The sequence below is a fragment of the Leptodactylus fuscus genome, chromosome 3, assembly GCF_031893055.1.
Source record: "Leptodactylus fuscus isolate aLepFus1 chromosome 3, aLepFus1.hap2, whole genome shotgun sequence".
NCBI classification, from domain to species: domain Eukaryota; kingdom Metazoa; phylum Chordata; class Amphibia; order Anura; family Leptodactylidae; genus Leptodactylus; species Leptodactylus fuscus.
The window spans coordinates 153,063,692-153,087,340 of NC_134267.1; the positions used below are offsets into that span (position 1 = coordinate 153,063,692).

The 23,649-nt window shown below is 39.2% G+C and overlaps 1 protein-coding gene across 1 annotated transcript in view; it reads right to left on the reverse strand.

The window, feature by feature from the left end:
- LOC142197894 (putative cation-transporting ATPase 13A4) overlaps positions 1-23,649 on the reverse strand; it is a 64,484-nt gene that overhangs the window by 19,319 nt on the left and 21,516 nt on the right. Inside the window, exons 9-18 of the mRNA XM_075268565.1 lie at positions 17,629-17,757; positions 16,933-17,097; positions 14,926-15,083; positions 10,837-11,025; positions 8,789-8,850; positions 6,198-6,348; positions 5,853-5,933; positions 5,395-5,551; positions 2,410-2,527; positions 1,627-1,751 (exon numbers count right to left, since the gene is read on the reverse strand). Of these exons, the coding sequence (XP_075124666.1) occupies positions 1,627-1,751; positions 2,410-2,527; positions 5,395-5,551; positions 5,853-5,933; positions 6,198-6,348; positions 8,789-8,850; positions 10,837-11,025; positions 14,926-15,083; positions 16,933-17,097; positions 17,629-17,757 (1,335 nt within the window). The remainder of the gene's footprint in view (positions 1-1,626; positions 1,752-2,409; positions 2,528-5,394; positions 5,552-5,852; positions 5,934-6,197; positions 6,349-8,788; positions 8,851-10,836; positions 11,026-14,925; positions 15,084-16,932; positions 17,098-17,628; positions 17,758-23,649) is intronic.

The following is a 23,649-nucleotide window of genomic DNA, read 5'->3' on the forward strand; positions in this document are numbered from 1 at the left end:
ACCTTAATATGTAATACAAAACAAACACTTACACTCACCTTCTATCACTCACCTTCCCTCGTTCCCCCGACGCTCCTCTCTCTCTCCCTCCAATCACATACGCGATGCAGGAGCTGTGAGATCAGCTCCTGCTTAGCTCCGGCCCGGCTTGCGTGTGTAGGCGTGATGCGATGACGTCATCGCGCCTACACACGCAAGCCGGGCCGGAGCTTTAAAGCAGGAGCTGTATGCATCGCGTATGTATTCCAGCTCATCGGCGGACGGACGCCGATGAGCTGAAATTGTGACAGGCAAGTGCCGGGGGCCCCCAGAGGCTCTGTGGGCCCCGGCACTTGCCCGACTATGCCGTGCGCTGACGCCGGCCCTGTCTATACACTACTGCCCATGAATAAATAATAAAAAATAGAATTACGGTATATATACAAGATTAGAAAGAAATCTGTGAACAGAGAATGTCTCGAAGCTACATTACCAGACATATGCAATGGACAGCTGTGACACTGTTTCAAAGGGAAAAAATTCTGACAAATTTTGTCTTAGTAACATATAATATGTTCACTGTAATAGTATCTATGCATAAATTTTGTATCAGTGTCTGTAAGGTCAGACAGCTTACATCCCTTCCTGAAGTTTTCTAGTTGAAGGGGTTGTCCAGAAATTACAGATTTCTGCAACGAGGCCGAGGAAGGTAAAAAGATGTTCCCCACAGCTGTTCGGTCCAGCTGCACTCAGGGGCCCGTTCTGAGAGAAGTCCTCCGGGACGTCACAGGTGACATATGTGAGTGATGTCCTGATTCCTTTCTTTAGGCTGCTGATTGGCCTCAGCGGTCCCATGCGGCAAAGTCTTTTGCCTGAACAAGCCCTCAGACGTTGCAGAACTGGACAGTGGCAGGGGACACCAGAGTGTTGGGGACAGATAAGAATAGTATTTTTTTTTATTTGTTTTTTTTTCACCTTTCCCAGCCTCCTGGCCGAAATCTGTCATTCCTGGACAACTATTTTAATATTTAATACTATAATGTTACTTAAATAATAGCAAATACCCGGCTACAAAGCGTGTGACATTGCAAAACAGAATTTAAAAAAAAAAAAAAAAAGTGTCATGAAGAACATATTTTGTTTTTTAACTTTCTGCCTATAGTCTTTTTGGACTTTCTGATTGATTCTTGAAATAGGAAACAACTATCTCCAGGTTATATGTTAAATCATACTGAGCACACTGTAGCCGCAATAGTTTTGCACATGTTATGTAAGGGCCAGTTCACACGAAGTTCACGCGCTCGCGAGCGCGTTAACTCCATGTGAACTGGCCCTAAGACCAAAGGCGTAAACAAAGTTACTTGGGCCCCAGTGCAATCTTTTGTCCGGGGCCCCCTACCTCATCCCTACAGTGAATTCTTGATAGTGATGGTTATGGGTGCAAAGGAGTTTAATGAACCTTAGTGTGGTTAGGGTAATCTGTGGGTCTCCTTGGCTTATGGGCCAGATGGAAGCTGCAATCTCAGCACTGATGCCAGTGCTTATAGGCCCCCTAAGGCTCCTGGGCCCCAGAGTGACTGCACCCTCTCAAGTTACACCCTTGTGTAAAAAATATTATTTAGGTTCCAGATTGATCTAGAAACATACCTGTAATCATGACAGTTCTGATCCTGGCGGTAGACAGCTCCCTTAACACTGGTCTGGTTTCCAATTTAAGACGATTTTCCATCACAAGAAGACCAAGGAAAGATAAGTCACATTCCACTTCATCCCTTGTTACAAAAGGCAAAATTACTACATTATATGCAAATCTGTAAGCCACATTAGATACAAAAAAAAAATCAAGGTGCTTCATATTGTAGTAACATGTCCAAAAGATCAGTTTGATATGGGAACCAAAATTCTACTTTATAAAACGTCCATGCCCATAGGTGCTGGATTATTTATTATCGATAGCAAATAAAACTACTGTTTTGTCTATAATGCAAAAAGATGCAGTAGGAAGGCACAAAAAAAAACACATTCTCCAATTTAGCTTCTTGTCTTCACGTAAGCACTTATATGGTTTTACAGGTTTAGGCAATATCCTAATCTTCCTAGAAGTTTAGGGTGACACGCTGATTTCAATCAGGCTTAATAAATCTATGACACCAGAACTATTCCTTTATAATGGTGGAATTACATAAAGAGACAGTCCTTGACTATCCATTATTCAGAGAACAGTTCTTCCCTGTTCCTCATTCCGTCAGTGACAGTAATATGTATTATCATCAAGTACTCGCTGATGTTATCTGTCTGCATACCAGAATATTTGTACATATAACATTCCAACTATAAAGTTCAAACGTTTATTTTTCAATGTATTGTTGCAGTACCGGATATCGATCAAATACAGTGTTTCATATATGACATTCCACAAGATGACCTTACCGCTTTAAAGCTTTGACGTTTATATTTTCACTTCTGTCCAATATTTTGTATGCCAACCCAATAACACGGAACCCTTGTTTTGTGTAAAGCTCTAGCTCATCTGAGAAGTTAATAGGAACTGTGTGGTGGAAAAAAAAAATTATAATTTTTAGTAATACCGTATTTAAAACATGAATTCACTTTTAATTTGTAATGTAAACGGGTACCTAAAAGATATTCATAAAGGGTCTAGTGGACACTACAGCTGTAACTGGGACTGATATATTAGTCTCCTAACATGTACTGCAGAGCTAGGCCCACTAGGACCCAGAAGACACTACGGTTCTCTGATACCTGGTGATCACATGACCTGGAGAATGACACAACATGGTAGATATACAGTCCTATGAAAAAGTTTGGGCACCCCTATTAATCTTAATCATTTTTAATTCTAAATATTTTGGTATTTGCAACAGCCATTTCAGTTTGATATATCTAATAACTGATGGACACAGTAATATTTCAGGATTGAAATGAGGTTTATTGTACTAACAGAAAATGCGCAATATGCATTAAACCAAAATTTGGCCGGTGCAAAAGTATGGGCACCTCAACAGAAAAGTGACATTAATATTTAGTAGATCCTCCTTTTGCAAAGATAACAGCCTCTAGTCGCTTCCTGTAGCTTTTAATCAGTTCCTGGATCCTGGTTAAAGGTATTTTGGACAAACAATTCAAGTTCAGTTAAGTTAGATGGTCGCCGAGCATGGACAGCCCGCTTCAAATCATCCCACAGATGTTCAATGATATTCAGGTCTGGGGACTGGGATGGCCATTCCAGAACATTGTAATTGTTCCTCTGCATGAATGCCTGAGTTGATTTGGAGCAGTGTTTTGGATCATTGTCTTGCTGAAATATCCATCCCCGGCGTAACTTCAACTTCGTCACTGATTCTTGAACATTATTCTCAAGAATCTGCTGATACTGAGTGGAATCCATGCGACCCTCAACTTTAACAAGATTCCCGGTGCCGGCATTGGCCACACAGCCCCAAAGCATGATGGAACCTCCACCAAATTTTACAGTGGGTAGCAAGTGTTTTTCTTGGAATGCTGTTTATTTTTGGACGCCATGCATAACGCCTTTTTTTATAACCAAACAACTCAATCTTTGTTTCCAAAATGAAGTTGGCTTCTCCAAATGTGCTTTTGCATACCTCAGGCAACTCTATTTGTGGCGTACGTGCAAAAACGGCTTCTTTCTCATCACTCTCCCATACAGCTTCTCCTTGTGCAAAGTGCGCTGTATTGTTACCGATGCACAGTGACACCATCTGCAGCAAGATGACGCTGCAGCTCTTTGGAGGTGGTCTGTGGATTGTCCTTGACTGTTCTCACCATTCTTCTTCTCTGCCTTTCTGATATTTTTCTTGGCCTGCCACTTCTGGGCTTAACAAGAACTGTCCCTGTGGTCTTCCATTTCCTTACTATGTTCCTCACAGTGGAAACTGACAGGTTAAATCTCTGAGACAACGTTTTGTATCCTTCCCCTGAACAACTATGTTGAACAATCTTTGTTTTCAGATCATTTGAGAGCGGGCTGTCCATGTTCGGCGACCATCAAACTTAACTGAACTTGAATTGTTTTGTAGAAAGAAATGGTCCAAAATACCTTCATCCAGGATCCAGGAACTGATTAAAAGCTACAGGAAGCAACTAGAGGCTGTTATCTTTGCAAAAGGAGGATGTACTAAATATTAATGTCACTTTTCTGTTGAGGTGCCCATATTTTTGCACCGGTCAAATTTTGGTTTAATGCATATTGCGCATTTTCTGTTAGTACAATAAACCTCATTTCAATCCTGAAATATTACTGTGTCCATCAGTTATTAGATATATCAAACTGAAATGGCTGTTGCAAACACCAAAATATTTAGAACTAAAAATGATTAAGATTAATAGGGGTGCCCAAACTTTTTCATAGGACTGTATAGATGTATACATTGCGCTCATTGAGAGCTATGAACGTATAAAGCCAATGGACAGTCGGCAAGCAATTAAATGAACAGTTAAGCTATAAATCTCTAATTCCTTCATTCATTTTCAGGGTATCCTTCCTTAAGTAGAAACATTTTAATAATTTGTAGGGCTGCTTCTACTTAAAGGAGTTGCAATACAGGAAAGGGAATAAGAGTCTAATCCCTAGAGACGTGACCGCTGGGTCCTCCATTCCTCCAAAGGGCTGCCTGGACTGTAATCTCTTGCAGCTCCCACAGCCCTATAGAAGTGGATGGTGCTCTGGTCATGTAAGCGTACTGGAGCTCCATTCACAAACAGGTTCTAAGAAGATTTTTGGTCCTCCTGATCACTTGGGACCTTATGATCAGACACATATCCAGTGTCCATAATGGTAAAGCATCTTTAAAGAGCAACTGTCATATACATTTTTTTTAGTTCAAGTGAATATAAGACACTTTGTAATATTATCAGTTGTACTCCTAATACTTAAACTACTCAATTCACTGCCCCCTCCATCTTCAATCAACACAGATCATCAAAGCATAGAAGCCTATGAACATGAGAGAGGGAAATATGTAAAGTAGCGAGTGAGAATCAGAGAAACACAGACATCCTACATTAATTAGCAACTTGCGGTTTATGCATCACTTTAACAGTAGGTTGTAGGTTCAGTAAAGAGTATTCAAAGTATTTGCCCTTTACAATAGATTGTGATGGTAAGTTCTCCATCACAGTGAAATCATTTGTTGTCACTTACGCAGGAACACAGTAATTATTAAAAAATTAACATTCCAAACTGTACATCAATGGTTCTTTACTACAGGGACCATCCAAATAGAGGATGGCATGGCTCCTTTGTATCAGGTTTATAATGTTATTACCATGATGAACACGTGTCTCATGGATGGAAAGAAATTATTTGCTACCCTTCAGTTAAAAGTATTCTTGTAGTCTAGTAATATATCTTATTGCAGAGATCCTACTAACCTGTATCTGGTTTGCAAAAAGAGGCCACCATCTCTGGAGCACCTTTCATGTAGACAGCATACTCATCACCATTCAGGATTTGGGTGATCACAGACATGCGTTGCAGGCCGGAGGAGAATGGGAATTGTTGCAGGATGACAATACCGTCAACAGTGACCTAAAAGCAATAAGTGGTATAGCTATTAAGGGCATGTTCTATGACAGATCCATGGGATTTTTAATGCATGTTATTAGTATTATTACTATGATTCTTCTATATCATGCTGTCAGTATTTTTATCCATGTAGTAAGTACAATATATAGTATAAATATACAGAGCAACAACAAGGCAAGCAGGGACCACTCTGTAAATATTACAACCTGGGACTAGGACTATGTAGGTTTACTGTGAATATGGGTGTGTTACTAACAATAGCATGTATCACTATTACTGATATCCATCTCTAGATATATGATACCTTATTTGCTTCAGGGCCTGGTTTGACAGTCATAGATTGCATAGATTCTTCACTGTGACCCACTGGGGCCTCTTCAATGTCCTTCATTTAAAAAAGATCATAATTAACATAATATTAAAAGGTAGCACAAAGTAAAGTGTCATTCCTATTTACTTAGGATGTAAACCTACTGAAAAACACAGCAAGCTACATTTCTAGAAAATGTTACATTTTGATAATTAAGATTTTCTTCTAATAAATAATAGTTTATATTAGTAGTTCAAAACCAGGTTCAGTCCAACACTATTGCAGCACTGGCTTCCAAATTTTACTTCTGATCAAGTAACAGGAGACAGAGGAATTTACCCAGCACGTGAACTCAAACATTTTCAGGTCCAGCGGATCTCCCTGTACGGTTCCATCTAACACAATCAATGAATGGCAGGAAGCCATAGCTCCTAACAGAGGCCCCCAGGAAAGGGATGAGCTGCTTGTAATTGGAATGATATCCTGGAATCTAAAAATTAAACATAGGAATAAAGCATTATCATTAAAGCAATGAATCTACACAACATACAGAATGTCACACACATCCCAACCATAGAAAGAAATATGTTGTATTTTCAAATATTCAGATTATCGTTTGTTAATATCAGGTTCCTGAATATTGTAGACTAATGTGGGAGGTTAACATGTGCCACCAGGTGTATCCCTCACACACTGTATGTAACTGTATACCTATATACTTGCAGGTTGGTCACAATTCCCATTGTAAAAAAAGGATATATGTTTTCGCAAGATCCACTTGCGCTGTACAGTATGTCTGTCTATTAACTATTATCTATTATTATCTATTATTATCTATTGTAACTTGTATATAGCTACTGTAAATACAAACACCAAGAGAGATTTTGAAACAGCTGAGCACTGCACTTGTCTGCTTCTGCAACTCCATTAAATGGGAGATCCACATACTAATATTGATAGCCTATCTATGGGAAAGCCCATCAATACTAAATTTGTGGGATTTTCACAGCTGGGACCACCTTAGATCAGCTTCCTCTGGACAACATGGCTCCCAGTAAAGTTTACACTCACCTTACAAAACCTTTAAAGAGGACCTTTTGCACATGCAGTTTTATATACCAACAGTGTGGGGCATAATACGTTGTGCAGGAGCCACTATGGGGCATAATACGTTGTGCAGGGGCCACTATGGGGCATAATACGTTGTGCAGGGGCCACCCTGGCCTTAAAGAAGACCTTTCTTTCTAAGGTAGGGAGTGTTATATACTGCTACAAAGCTGAATTCAGCGCACTTTCTATTTTGTCACCATCTGCCCCATTTACTGAGATATTGATGCAGTTAGTTTCAGCTACCAATATTATTGCACTGTTAGAGGTGGGCCATGAGAAGTACCCCCCTGATAGTACATTTTTATACTCTTGTACTGTGAAGAGCAGGGTTCGCACCATCCAGCAATTGAATCTTATATAATACTCTGTATCTTACAGGACATGACAGGTCCTCTTTAAAGGGGTTGCTTGGAGTGCCCAGAGTGTCCATGTCTTACAGCCCACGGGTTTTCATGGGTACCACATACAGCTTCATTTTGCTGCAGGGAAGACAAGACTTAACAGGCAGATTTTCCCAACAATATCAGTTATATGCTGCCCTCTTTGGTTTATTAACAGGAACCTTTTTAGCAGAACAGTTATTAAACCAGACAAAATGAATTTATTCTGTAAAATGAGTATTTTTTTCTTTTGCAGTTTTTCTCTCCTACTTTGACTGACACCAGGCAGTCTTGTTACTTTCTTTTACATATGACATTTATGGTGTTAAGCAACAAAACATAATGGACATTAAACTGAAAGCTAAAAAATCTTAATAGCAGTAAATCCCTTCAAGTCTATACATGCTCTACAGGTTTCCATGTCACAGCAAAGTTTGTTCTAAATAATTACAGCATATATAAGGACAAAAGATAAAGCATTCCAAACTTAGCAAGTTATGCGGTAAGTGCAATATACCATAAGATAGCATTTATTACAGCGATTTATGTACTTTCAGAAATAGAGCGAAATAGCTCACTGCCAAGCTTGGAGGCTAGACAAACATTGTGGCATAACCAAAATTATTGGAAATGTATAGGAACGTATGTTGCAAACATGGATTTGAAAAAGTTGCAGTTTTTTTTTTCTCTTTAGAAAGATATGAAAGTCTATTTACAAACACATGTACATTCATTTATTCCAGTAAGATTGAGGATAAGCAGTGTATTTTCTATTATAGAGTTAAATCTGAAGCATATTACAGTAACGTGAAACAGTGAAAATTGACCTGCGCAGATTTTTATTGACAGTATGACCCTTTCCAATGCAAACAGTGAAACCTGTTGCAACTGTGCAGCATATCATCAACGAAATCTGCAACATAAAACCACTCAGATTCCTGGTGTGCCATAATGGCTGCAAATTCCCTCCTAATTCCCCCATATTGTCCCTACCAAGCCATGACACTGGTACGTGGCCCTCACTCATGCCCTCCTCCAGCAATGTAACCTTTCTCCTCAGCACCTCATTCCTTGACTACCTGTGGGCGGATGACCGAAGTGTCGTCCATTGCCTCAAGCCCTGGCCTATTTCTTTCCAGAAAGGCCGCAGATATAGAACCCTTATTGCAAAAGAACTGATGTGAAGACTATGAGCCTGGTACCTGGACCATCATTGAAGCCAACAACAACTCCCAACACATTAGCACTGAAAACCTTTAACAATGTTAACACTTCACTGAGACTGTTTGGTAGTCTATCAATTTATTTAGTGACTCTGGTGCCAGATTTAAAAAAATGGCCTATAATTTCAAGATCACTTCCTTATTCCTGAATGTCGTCCAGTATGATTTTTCTATACAAAGTAAAGTTCATGGTGATAGTACTTATTGTATCACCTACCGATATCCATTGGAAGGGACAATTCCCCATAGATCTAAGCCATCTTCTGTTAGGGTTCCAGTCTAGGACAAATAGTAAGATATGCACATATGATATATCTATGTATAAAATACAATATTCGATATGATCAGACTTGCAAATAAAAAGAAAAAGGATGTACAAATGAACTGGTGAACAAAATTGTAAACTCTGAAGTGATTACGGTATTAGACTATTAGGGGTTCCTACAGAATAACAACATCATTACATTTACAATACCTAGAGAATTACATCAAAATACTCAGTGACTCGTATTCAAATTAAAATGTCATTACTTTATACATAGTTTTAGGTAGCCATGCAAATAATAACACTTCACAGTTAGTGTATTTCCCTTGTGAACAATGCTTAAAGAGAACCTGTCACCATGAAAATGCAGTCTGATCTACAGGCAGCATGATATAGACAAGATGGAGCTGAGCAGAGTGATATATAGATTTGTGGGGGAACGATTCAGTATAATCTGTCATTGATTCATTTATTTCTCTGTTCTTTATATGCTTAGGAGTCCAGTGGGCGGTCCTAACAGGGATTCACAACTATCTCTGTATTCACAGCCACTGATGGGACTAACTGGACTCAGTTACTGGACTTTTCTCTGTGCATGTTTCATACGGAACCCGAGCGAAAACCACACGGACCCCATTATAGTCTATGCAGTCCACGTGGTTTCCAGGTAACTGCTTTTTAATGTTTATAGGTTTCTGATCGGGGGATCCCCAAGCAGACTCCCTGAATGGAAACCCAAATGCTGATGCGAACTGAGCCTTAAAATGTTTTGTCATGGTAAAAGATTCCCTTTAAGTACACGTTTGATAAATACATTACCGTGTTACTTCTTTAGATATCTTATGAAGTGCAATGGTACAGTATGAATAAAGCTCATAGAAAAATAATACCATATTTAGATGGATTTACTACGTTTTCAAAAACTATATCCTGGAAAACTAAATCTTAGTTGTACATTCCAAAGACCACAAACGTACTAAGTATTCGAGATAATTAAAAAATGATGATTAACCCCTCTTCCCTGCTGAGAGTCTCTGTAATACAGCGCCATGTCATAGGTAGTATAATGCACGTATTGCTTTAAATAACAGAAGAATTATTTCCTGGACTACAATAAGAACAGCTTCAGAAAGTTAATAGAAAAAACTATAGTTATCAGGGCGATCTGAAAAATCTCAAGACTATATAGCAGAAGTAGGGAACGTACGGCTCTCCAGCTGTTGCAAAACTACAACTCCCAGCATGCATACTGGCTCTGCTGTTCTGGGCACTCCCATGGAAGTGAATGGAGCATGCTGGGAGTTGTAGTTTCACAGCAGCTGGAGAGCCAAAGGTTCCCTACCCCTGCTATATAGGCTTTGCTGTATTTCAATAGTAAGCTTATTTCATTGAAATGCTTTCATTTGTTCTCAGTCTAAAAATCATTACAGTATCACTGCATAACTAGTCAACCTTAACATTCGGAAAACCTCAGTGGCAATAACCACCATATGAGTTGGTCGCCATCACCAAGCTTTACTGGAACAAATGAGGCCTACCCACATTCATATTTTCTGGTGATTGATTTTCAGTTGTTGTTAGAATGACCTTTATACTGTATTTTTCTAGTAATCCTGCTTCAGAATTATAATTGGTAAATCACATTCATTAAAGGGGATATCCAGCCTTTTAAAACTGCTGGCCTATCCTTATGATAGGATAATATTAGACTGGTGGAGGACTGACTCCCAGCATCTCTGTTGATGAAGGAACTGTGGCACTTGTGCACCAGCTACTTCAAGGTTTACAATGCTTCAACATAACTGAGTGTCCCACTTACAGCTCTGTCCCATTCTTTAAACAGCAGGGGAGCTGGGCGATGCACCCACACAAATCTAACATTGATGGCCCATCCTATAAATAAAATTGTGAATACCCTCTTTATTTTAAATTGTAACATCAATCACACTCAAACTTGGAGATAAAACTCCCATTGTTGCCCCACAGATTCACACAAGTACCTTATCAAAGCAGAACAGGTTGACAGTTCCACAGAGGTTAATACGTTGAGGACTGATACAGAAGATTCCAGATTTCTCGAGTCTCTTCTGCGCATAGATGATTCCTGCTGTGAGGGCAGCTGGAAGAGCAGGAGGAACTGCAATAGTGATGACATCTAGAGCTTTCTTCACAACTTCTCCAGCACTAGTCTAGTCCAGATTGAAAAGAAGAAACAACTTAAAGAAGGTGTCTAGTTGTGGAAAAAGTAACAATAAATGTACTTCAGCTCTATTCTATACATCAATGTCCATGTGACATTCGTTGCACATAACTTGCAAGTTAATCCTTATACGCAACGTTCTATTTTCTAGATTTATTCATACATATCTTAAGTTGGTCATATGTAAATTGTCTGACCTCTAATGTGTGTGGAGGTTTCCTGACTCTCCTCCAACAGATGCTGGGCAGCTAAGGATCGGCAGTTTAAATATTTTTTTTGGAGACATAACCTTACAGTTTTCCCCAAAGTGGCCACTGCTAACAGTAAGTTGTTGTCTTGGTGTGTAAGGTGTTTTATAAGGTTTTATAGTGTTTGTCATTGGCTGTTTGCACTTTCCACCTTTATACTGGTTGTGTAAGAACTGATATGTGTCGTGAGACCCAAAGCGTGTACGACAAAAACTTTGTAACCCTGTTGAATATTGCACCTCTCCACTATTGAACAGTGAGGAAATCCAGGTGTCTACAGCTGAGATATGTCCTGCAATAGTGGTTGGAAGGAAGGACTAGGTCCCAGGGGTTCAAAAAAAGAAATGATCTGCTGCACACTCTTGATTCAGTGATGAATAAACAAATACATTTATTGTGAAGTTAACATAGGTTGATGCGCCATGGAAAAAAAACGGTACTTAGGTATAAATGAAAAATTGATCCAATGTTAAGCAGGGATGTTTCGGTCCAATAACACGCCATGTAGGCTCCTTGTACTTCACACATTGATCTGGCATGATGAAGGTCATTGGACCGAAATGTCCCTGCTTAACATTTGATCAATTTTTCATTTATACCTAAATACCGTTTTTTCCATGGCGCATCAACCTATGTTACCGTCACAATAAATGTATTTGTTTACTCATCACTGAATCAAGAGCGTGCAGCAGATAATTTCTTTTTTGGATACTCACAGGGTCGGAGGACCCATTTTCTGCTTGCACCTCAATCCGATATATGAGTTTGTGGTTCCACTGTTTTCTTACATTAGGTCCCAGGGGTTGCCCCAGATCTCCACAGTAGGAAGGGTCAGAGGAATGAGGAGGGGTAAAGCGACACCATCACTCCTCTCCATGTTTAAAGTCCTATATATGTGAAACCCGTTACTGTAAATGAATAGGGCTTTCATGTTGCTCTGTAACACTAAGTGAAGTGAGGCAGGATCTGCCCCAATTTTACTGCCACCCTTGTCTCATCTGCTATTAATTGCACTAAAAGGGAGTCTATCACTAGGCAACAGAGGCACAAAGATTTTCAAGGGGGAAGAGCCATTACATTCAGGTGAGCCTTACCTATCTAACCATGTTGCTGGTTTAATATGCTTCACCCTAGTGAGAGATTCCCTTTAACACCATGGGCACCACATAACACAATCACACAGGGTACAAGTAGCAGGAAGTACCCTGAGAGACCCATCACCATCAGTGCAACCCCCTCATTACTCGGTCTGAGGCCTGTAAGAGGATTTGGCATTAAAAGCTACCATGACCAGTGAGTCACCATCTTGGGCCTACTCCTGACCATGCCATCACCTTTGTCCACTGGATCACTGCAAGCTACTGCCAGCAGCTTTCTCTTCTCACCCATTTAAGTATATATGAACTGCTTGGTAAAGTATATCAAGTATTCATGTGTGGAGGAGAGTAAGATAAAAAGGATTAAGCAACAGCTAAATTGTATGGCCGGCTTTACACTTATGTGTGTTGGAAAATAAATAATACACTCAGGTCACATTATTACAAATATCACATTTGTGTCATTTATGCTTACACATATATACAATGAAGCTAAAACAAGATAACATTCCCATCCATATTCTGTTTCTGAATAAGCCCTTAAGCTATGTGACCCTGTCAAGGCGCCAAAAAGTACATTCTGTTATTGCTGTCGTCATTACAGTTTGCAAAGAGTTTATCACATACTTGTGAATGGAAAACATGCCTATATATTGTGATATATCTGCCACTCCCATATTTCTACATATAGTGGCTTGCAAAAGCAATCATACCCCTTGAACTTTTTCACTTTTTGTACAGCCACCTTTCTCTGCAAATACAGCTGTAAGTCTTTTGGGGTATGTCTCTACCAGCTTTGCTCATCTACAGACTGAGATTGTTGCCTATTCTCTTTTGCAAAATAGCTTAAACTCAGCCAGATTGGATGGAAAGCGTCTGTGAACAGCAATTTTCATGTCTTGCCACAGAGGCTCAATGGGATTTAGGCCTGGACTTTGGGCCATTCTAATATATGAATATTCTTTGATCTAAACCTGGGTGCTAAGATGGACCAGCTACTCCAATAGCTATATTGTAACCTGTGGCATCCATTATACAATACAGTTCTTTCACTTTGCAGCTCCAAAGATTTCTCCCCCACTTTAAATACAACAACAATTATTAAGGTCAGTTGCACACTGGCAAATTTAGTTTGGGAAAATATAGACTGTATACCTTTCTAGATTTCCCAGACTAATCCCTACTGAGGGCTTGGAACCCCAGCATTATACTCAATCTATGATGCAAAGAATCCCTTAATCTCTATGGATTATGGTCTTGTAGTGAAAACATGATTACAGTATGGGACAGTGGTTTCATGGGTAGACAGGGACTCCTAACATAGATCATCAAGAATGGAAGACTGGGTCAGTCCTGGAATTCAGGATTCTAGAGTTCAATCATGGAAGTATGGCAGAAATAAAACCTGTATGTTTCAGATGGAATTTACCCATGTAATCCATCTGATGTAAGATTTAAAGGAGTTTTCGCATTAACATAACCATTTATAAATTCATAGAACTTTTTGCAAACAAACGTAAATAAAAATTTAGCAGCAACTTTTTAATTGTCTGACTTTTATCAGAGACTGAGTCATGATTTCCTTATTGAGACCAGGTTATCATCTCATGTTTATTGTGTCCATGTCTCTGTTAACAATAAGGATATAATTACTGGGATTCCCATACATGTATTGATATTTGCAAAAATTTTCAACTTTTAATAGTCTACAAATTTAAATATGGCTATGGAAAAATCCCTTTAAGAATACAAGGAAAAGTCAAATGCTGCGAAATAACTGCATTTATAGCATCTGTATGGCAACATCTCTGTGTGTATTAACTTGGTACTATATCCTGCCAAGGGAGTTTGTATGTTCTTCGTGTGTTTGCGTGGGTTTCCTCCGGGTACTCCGGTTTCCTCCCACACTCCAAAGACATACAGATAGGAAATGTAGATTGTGAGCCTTATATGGGACAGTGACTGTCAATGTCTGTAAAATGCTGTGGAATATGATGGTGCTATATAAGTAAGCCTAATAAATAAGTTTAAGATTCGTGCATTATGATGCTGTGTTCATTATCACTGTGCTGTGACCTCAATGAGTTTATCATACCTGTGGTGGAATATAATTGTTATTATATTATTATTATTGGTGGAATGTAATTGTTATTATATCATAATTATTATTATTATCCAGATTTAATGGCACAACAGTAAGATGTATTCTTCTGCAGTGACACCACTGTTTGTATCTTCCAGGTTACAAGATGCACACATACTTTGTGTGTGTAATGTTTTGATGCATTTGTTATTGAGGTATTGATGCAGCAAACTGCAAGTCTCTGTGCTATTGCACTCACTTTCCGTCCAAGATAGGCAGCGTGACATAGTAATCTTTGACTATATGACATGCGTCATGTTCAAAGTTGCCTTGAAGTTTTAGTTTGGAAGCAGATATAGTTTAAAAGTTAATTCTAAACAGACAACAAAATAGCTATCTGAAAACAAAAATAAAATTAAAAACAAAAAAATATATAGTTTTCTATATTAAAATGATCATACCCCATCCAAAGCAAATACACAGACAGCATAGACCATTCCAACCAAGGACAAACTAATCAGGCAGCAAAGAAATATCATGGCATCCCGGTACAGCTTGTAGTTCACAGGCTTAGGGTACAGAATGGACCGTACTAGGTCACCTTTTGCTGTATTAAAACCTAATATTAAAAGTTAAAAAAAAGAAAGACAAGTTAGACATGAAGAGAAGTTAGGAGTGGAATTTCAAAAGTCAAAAACTGAAAATTGTTTGGTTTTTATCTTGTACATGTGGTCTCCTGAGGCCTGGTTCACATTTGCCTTTGGTATTCCATTCAGGGAGTCTGCTTGGGGACCCCCATATGGGAAACCGAATGCATAGACAAGCGGTGAGCTTATGAAAGCACACGGACCGCATACACTATAATGAGGTCTGTGTGTTTTCCGTGCGGTGTCCACATGGAACATGTGGAGAGAAATGTACTTCATAAACTACTTTCCTCTCTGAATGACTCGTGCGGAGACCACGCGGAAAACACACAGACTCCATTATAGTCTAGACTTTACTGGCAATTCAATGGCTCTGCAAAGGTGGCATGATGTGCCAAAATCAAACTATGCTCCAAAAAGCAAATTAGTGCTTGTTCCCTTCTGTGTCCAACTGTAGGCCCATACAACAGTTTATACCCACATACGGAATTAAGTACATTATCCTACAACAGTGTCATTCATGTGGGCATAAACTGCCATTTGGGCACACAGATGCAGATGTTAAAGAGCTCTAGGTGCATTTTCAGGCCCGGTTCACATCTGCAATCGGTATTCCGTTCTGAGAGTCCACTCAGGGACCCCCCAAATGTAAACCTAAAGGCATTAAAAAGTGGTTAGCAAAGAAACCACATGGACCCCATAGACTATAATGGGGTATGTGTGTTTTACGCACAGTGTCTGCATGAATCATACGGAGAGACAAGTGGTGCTTGCAGTACTTTTCTCTCCACATGATTTGTGCGGAGATCGCAAGGAAAGCACACAGACCCCATTATAGTCTATGGGGTCCATGTGGTTTCTTTGCTGTTTTTTAATGCATTCAGTATCCCGTTCGGGAGTCCGCAAGTGGACTCCCCGAATGGAATACCATACACAGATGTGAACCAGGCCTTACACAGATCTAAGACCACTGTCTGTATTGTGGCGGTAGCATCATCACAGCTAAAACCACTGTTTTATTTTTACATCATCACTTGGCATGTGTCACAACTGGATTCTATGGATTACATACCTGGTGTTCATGTTGAAATAGAGCAGTGACGGTGCCAGTGTTTCTTTGACATAATTGTATACCTGGAACCAGTATTGCTAGTACACTGTAGCCCCATTAACTGTATAATTATACAAACAGTATAAAGTGGTCTGGGAAACAGCCACATGTGTGCTACGAAATCAATAACATGTAAAGGGTTATCCAAATGCTGGGTAATCTTTTAGCCCTTTAAAAGCCCCAAGAAAGGAAATAAAGGACCAAATTACAGGGGTTGAGTCTTACTATGCTGCCTGATTTGTGTTACTATTAGTCAGTGTATAAACCTAGCTGAAAAGGAGCATGGCACCAGTCAACCCAAGCTAGTCGGCCCACTCAGGCTTTTGTATTATACTTTTTTCACCCCCCTAAAAGCATGTTTTGAAGGATTACCCCCAAAAGTCACATTTAGCAGGCAGTAAAGATAATATACGGTTTCTAAACTATTTTTTCATAAGATTAACATAGCACATACCACTAAAGAAGAAATATGACAGTTAAGTGTTGAAAAATGCCACGAGTATCTGATTTCTTTGTTTCATAGTAACATAGTTCATGAGGTTGGATGAAGACTCAGGTCCATCAAGTCCAAGCTATATCCTTACAGTTTCAATTTGGTACCCATAATTAATATTAGTACAAGATACCACAAATCTACTACTATAAGTGTGATTTATGGGTGCTTTCTTTTGTTTCATATGTCTAGTACATCACATATAAATATATATTACCTGTTCTCAGTACAATAGCTTTTACATAGTCTGAAGACTTGGTCTGGATGACTTGAGTCCCACAGAAGAGTACATGCCTCTTGTAATCATGCACACTGTGAACCTTCCATGGCTCGGTATTGTCTGTATTTGGCAGTGGAGTCTTAGTTACTGGAATACTTTCACCTTAAACAATAAAAAAGGCAGATAAAAAATAAGCCATAGCAATCTCTAATACAGCATTTTCTTTAGTGTCATAGACCATGATTATAGTGGCTTTTTCCTTGTTTTCATGTAGTAGTTTCCATATAAATCAGAACTTTGATCCCCTTGCTCCTCTGATGCTAATTGACAGCTTTCTCCCTATGCACAGTAAGGGTCCATTCACATGGAGGAAATGGTGAGGAATTTGGTGTGGAATTTCAGCGCTGAAAAAAAAGCCTCCCATTCACTTCACTTTTTTTCAGCGCTGAAATTCCACACCAAATTCCTCACCATTTTCCTCCATGTGAATTGACCCTTATAGGGAAAAAACTGTAAATCAGCTCCAGGAGTGCAATTCATTGGATATTCGCAGTTTTCTTGTTAGATCGTCATAAACACTAGATCATTGTATGGTGTAAAGACAGTTATCATTCCTCACATCAATCACCCCTCATATAACTACCTCCATTAAACTAGATCTATATATGTATGAGTTTATTACACAATTGTTACCTGTAAGCATACTTTCATTGACTATACATGATCCACTAATAAGCAATGCATCACATGGGAGAAGTGAATTTCTTTCCACTACAAGGACATCACCTGGAGCCAAGTGGCGAGATTCTTCATGGTAAACGCCTGCAATGATATTAAAGCTGAAGCATTAGAAAGACTGAAGTCCCATTTGTAATAATCATGAGATTTTAGTTGAGCACACAGATTTGTGGTAAGGTTGGTCAACAGTGAAATATCCTTGCAAAATATCCAGCATACTTTTATACTCTTCTATTGCCACAGTTAATGAGATGGGTTTTTTTTTTCTTAATTATTTTTATTGTTAGAGTGAATTTGGTCTCTTAAAACTGGAACTAAAAGTTGCCAAGTTAGGTCTGGCATATATCTTGTCAGTCTTTAGTATGAGACTTTTGGTTTTTTCCCTATCAGTATGTGTCTTTGGAGTGTGGAAGGAAACCCACACAAACTGGCGGAGAACATACAAACTCCTTGCAGATGTCGTCGTTGGCAGGATTCGAACCTAGAACTCCAGTGCTAACCACTGAGCCATTATGCTGCCTTGTAGTATGAGACTTTTATCATGTGTCTGAGACAATCTGATCAACTTGTTCCAGACAATGCTCAATTAAATCCATTATAAGATAAAATAAGATAAGAATCCTTTAATAGTTCTACCAGGGGGAAATTCAGTGTGTTTCAGCAGCATGGATAATACAATAGTAGTACAAGAAACAAAAACACATATAAAGCTCAGAATAGAGGATAAAAAAAAGATACTAGGCATCATAACAAAGAAAGAAAAACTTCAGTTAGTTCTCTGTGCGGAGTGATCTTCGCTTAGCCTGATGTTTATTATATAGCCTGACCGAGGTAGGGAGGATGGACCTCCGATAGCGCTCCTTCTCACACTTGAGAAGAAGTAGTTGGTCACTGACAGTACTTCCCAGTGCGGTCACAGTCTTATACATGGGGTGTGAGTTGTTCTCCAGCATAGAGTTCACCACGGACAGTATCCTTCTGTCAACAACCTCCTGAACTGGGACCGGGAGGCTCCCCAGGACAGAGCTACCCCTTCTAATCAGCCTGTCAAGTCTGTTTCTGTCCCTGGCTGGTATGCTACTCCCTCAGCAGTCCATTCCATAGAAGATGGCTGATGCTACCACAGAGTTGAAAAAGGCCTTAAGAAGTGCCCCATGGACTCCAAATGCCCTCAGCCTCCTGAGCAGGTAGAGTCTGCTGTGACCCTTTCTATGTAGCACATCCAGGCGATCTGTCCAGTCCAGCTTATTATTGAGGAGAACACCCAGGTACTTATAGGTGTTGACTATCTCAATGCCTGTCCCATGGATGTCCAATGGATTTCTCCGCTTACTAAAGTCCACCACCATCTCCTTGGTCTTCACCATCATTAATCCTGTGGTCGTTCCACTGACACCATTCCACAAAGTTCCAGTTGAAGTCTCTGTACTCCCTGTCATCTCCTTCTGTGATGAGGCCTACTATTGCAGAGTCATCTGAGTAATTTTGTAAGTAACAGCTAGATGACATGACATAGAACTAATACGTGTTCTAGTGGCATTACTCGTACATGAGCCCTAGTGTTTGCACCTCTTTTTTATATGCTAAAGATGAGAAATAAATAATGAACATTTACAATTATACTGTACAACAAATCTGTACATCAACATTAACCCTTTTACTTGCCATAGCAATTTCACATTTGAAATTAAAAAGAAAAAAAAAAGGTCATATCTTCGTACTTTTCTGAAAGTAGAGACCTGGAGCATAGTAAAAAAAAATATCACTTTTTTACTGTAGTTTGCAATATACTAATGCAATTTAGCATTCCTTACAAAAAAGCAAAAAGCACAGAAATTCATGTTTGCGACTAAAATTCTGACTCCAACAGAACGAAGTAGTAAAACAGTTTATGCTGCTCTCAGACTTCGCAAGTCCTGAACTCTGAATATTGCATCTAGAATAAAGACAATAGGCATTGGAATAATTTGAAAGTCAGGATTTTGAACTTAAGGGGTTTCCCATTAACAGAACAATTAATACAATTAAATTTGTAGACAATTACAAGTTACATATTATTGCAAATAGACGTTATGCAGAATTTTAATGGTGGCAGTCTTTTATTGATTAGTTGTCAAAAGCTAATGGCTATGACCATGTTTGCTATAACTTTCTATGGCCTAGGATTTGTCAGAAACCCGCCATGATTTCCTTACTGGGATTGCGTTATCTTCTCACCGAGCATAATAAGGAAATCATGGCTGGGTTTCTGACCATAGAAAGATCCTACAATCATGGTCGTATCCATTGGTAACCTATCAAAACACAGACAAAATAATGTCAGAAATTATTAGAAAAAATCATTAATCAACTGCAAAACATGTTTAACCTTTTTCGCCTTAATATTTTCGCTTTCTTTCACCATGTCACTGCTAGGTTAAAATTCTGTGCAGAATAATTTCTTAATGCGTCTATGTAGAAAACAGAACTTTGCCTTATACAGAATGTTAAAACACCTGCATAGATTGATGTAAGTGACAACATGCTGGCTACCTGTGGCTGCCACTAGAGGGAGCTTACATCCTACTGTTGCAGATTGGACTCAATAGGAAGACAGTATCCAGTTAGGCTATGTTCACATCTGTCCCAAGGTCTCTGCTGAAGATTGTCGCAGTGTCGCTGAAAAAGTTCTGTATGGACGACTTTTTCAGTTTTAAAACAGCAGACACCCGACAGACCCCATTAATGTGAATGTGGCCCTTTAGACACCATGTGCTACCACTGTTTTGGCACTCCACCTCTAATTATTTGGATCATAGATTGACCCAAACAATGGAGAGGCGATGCTAGTGTTAACCTAGTGTAAGCTTCCCTCTTGTGGCAACCTACATGTTCTCATATAAATGCAGAGAGTTTGGAGCTCTGTATCAGTGTACAGAACTCTGAGCTCTAGTATAGATACATTGTGAATGTCCAGCCTACAAATAACATGCTGCTGAAGAGCAGCAATTTGCTTTAAGATTTTACATGAACCTTACCTTAGATAATATCAATCCTTCATGTACAAAAAAAAAAAAAATCATAATGGTAGTGCCAGATAAAAATCCACTAGATCTTTTTTTGTCAGCTACCCAAAATACATAATTCAACACACTAGTAAATCTTATAGACCAATGGTGTTTTCTAGTAACATCTGGAAGAGTTTGGTACCCTTATGTACTAATCAGATATGGAAGGAATAGAGAAAGGTCTACAAATTCATTTCTAAGATTGTCAGACATGCAGAGGCAATAGGAAGAAGATAGCGGCTAAGGCCTGAATTTATTAGGGTATTGTCTATTATTGGCGCATTTTATTCCAAACGTGTGCCTCATCTGCTCCAGGATTTAGAGCCATTTTCTGCACAAAGAAATGGTTATAAGGTGATTTTCACATTATTAATATCTGTTTTGAATAGCAGGACAGAGCAATGGAAACTGCCTGAATTACAAATATAAAATGAAAGAGTTCAGCTTTTATCCATCATTCTGGCTTGTCCAGGCTAGAGATAAACAATAGGGCAAATTTATCTTACATCACCTTAATAAAGAGCCCGACTGACACAGGGACAGCTGCAGCGTCTTCATAAATCTGTCAAAAGTCCCAGCGGCAGAATAGAAATCTACGGCAGGTAGGAACTGTTGTAGATTTCTATTGTACCTCACGCCAGGAAACTGGCCTGGGAGTTAGTAAATCAGCTGGTCCAAGGTGTCCATGCCTCAATCCCTGACGCGCAGCACCAACATTCACAGAATGTGGCAGGAAGAGTCGCACATTGTGGCTTGAGGTTCATCTTTGCCACAAGAAAGGGCCTTACATCAAAAGTGCATTGTAATATCATCCCTCTATGTTTTCCGGTATAGAGGGAATGATGAATTCCCCCACGTTTTATTGGCTGCAACACCTGTCACATCACCAAATGTCGCTGTATTTCTCTGCAACTCCTACACTAATATAAGTGTAAGGCGTCACATTGTAACCTGGGGGATGCTTCAACTTACATTTGCTGGGGTCCCAGCAGTCAAACCCAAGCCAGACACTTATCCCCTTTAATCTCAAAGCATGTGTTGTCAGACATTACTTGACTTATTATTATTATTATTATTATTATTATTATTATTATTATTATTATTAGTTATTATTATTTATTTATTTATTTATTTATTTATTTTTTAAGACAGATCATTCTGTATCAGTCAGGAATAATACCATGAAAACATCCATGAACATAAAAAATAGTTATAAACATTAACTTCACTGGATTAGATTGTACATAATGTACATAATGTACATAATGTATATTAGGTATACTTAAAGAGGAACTTTCACTACCTCCAACAAGTCCAGTTTACATCAATTAATAGGTGCCCCTCCATTGATTCTGGCACGGTTGGATTTCTTTCTCTAGCCCCTACTGTTTCCAAACAATCAATGCCGTTATTTTTGGTGTCTGATTTACTATTTAGACTCTGTACCCTCAGAAGGTCGGTGTCAGGCAGGAGCAGACAAGGGGTGTGACTCTGAGCTCTGACACTGGCTGTCTATGATTGGATCTCTGAATCACACCCTTACCAGACACTGCCTTCTAATATTACAGATATTACATAGCATAGAAGGCATCAAAATTATCTATCTGTGATTGACAACAATCTCTAGAAACAGTCATTGAGTCAAGACATTGGACCTATGCATAGAGAAATAATGCTTATTGAAAGGTATAGATTGATAAATGACAGACTGCATTTATCACTAGTCACTAGTTTATACTTGTGGCAATTATGTAACCTGCAGGAACTCATGGACATAAACCAGTTATGCTTAAAACATTCTGTAATTTTCTCTATCTCCTGTAGGGCCTCCAAGCCTGCCCACTTGGTTGGCCTCTGAGGAGGACCCTGGGTCATTCTCACTGTCTTATGCACACCAACTGCCAGACCAGATATCCCTTCAGATGACTCCAGCACATTTGTGCATCTTCTTCACCAGTGGCTAGCTATGGGTGAACAGGGCTTTGACTGCATGTGGTTACCATACAACGTTCACTATGTGGGCCATAACCCTAAGGATCCGTTCACACTATGTAACGTGCCATTGATTCTGACACGTAAAAACGTGTCAGAGTCAGTGCTGCAAAACAGAATCCCATTGACTTCAATGGGTTCCGTTTAGTGCTCGTAAGACATTGAAATCAATGGGTTAAAAAGCCTCCCATTGATTTAGATGTGTTACATGTGGTAAAAAGAACCCATTGAAGTCAATGGGATTCTGTTTTGCAGCGCTGACTCTGACACAAGTTTACGTGTCAGAATCAACGACGCATTACATCGTGTGAACCCTAAGTGTATAAAAAGGCCAATATGTTTAAAACAGATCCTTATTCCTTAATACTTAAAACAGACTCTTGAAATATTATATATTATTCTATTGGTTATTTCCTCAAGCTTATTGTTAGAATTGTGGATAGGCACATTTTTTAAAAAGTTTTTCAATTTCCCATACCAAAGACTACTTACTATATTATTACAAATAGCACACCCAATTGTTAGTCAAAGAACATCTAACCTCTATATTACAAAGGGGCCTACCACATTGAACACGAATAGAGATGAGCGAACACTAAAATGTTCGAGGTTCGAAATTCGATTCGAACAGCCGCTCACTGTTCGAGTGTTCGAATGGGTTTCGAACCCCATTATAGTCTATGGGGAACATAAACTCGTTAAGGGGGAAACCCAAATTCGTGTCTGGAGGGTCACCAAGTCCACTATGACACCCCAGGAAATGATACCAACACCCTGGAATGACACTGGGACAGCAGGGGAAGCATGTCTGGGGGCATAAAAGTCACTTTATTTCATGGAAATCCCTGTCAGTTTGCGATTTTCGCAAGCTAACTTTTCCCCATAGAAATGCATTGGCCAGTGCTGATTGGCCAGAGTACGGAACTCGACCAATCAG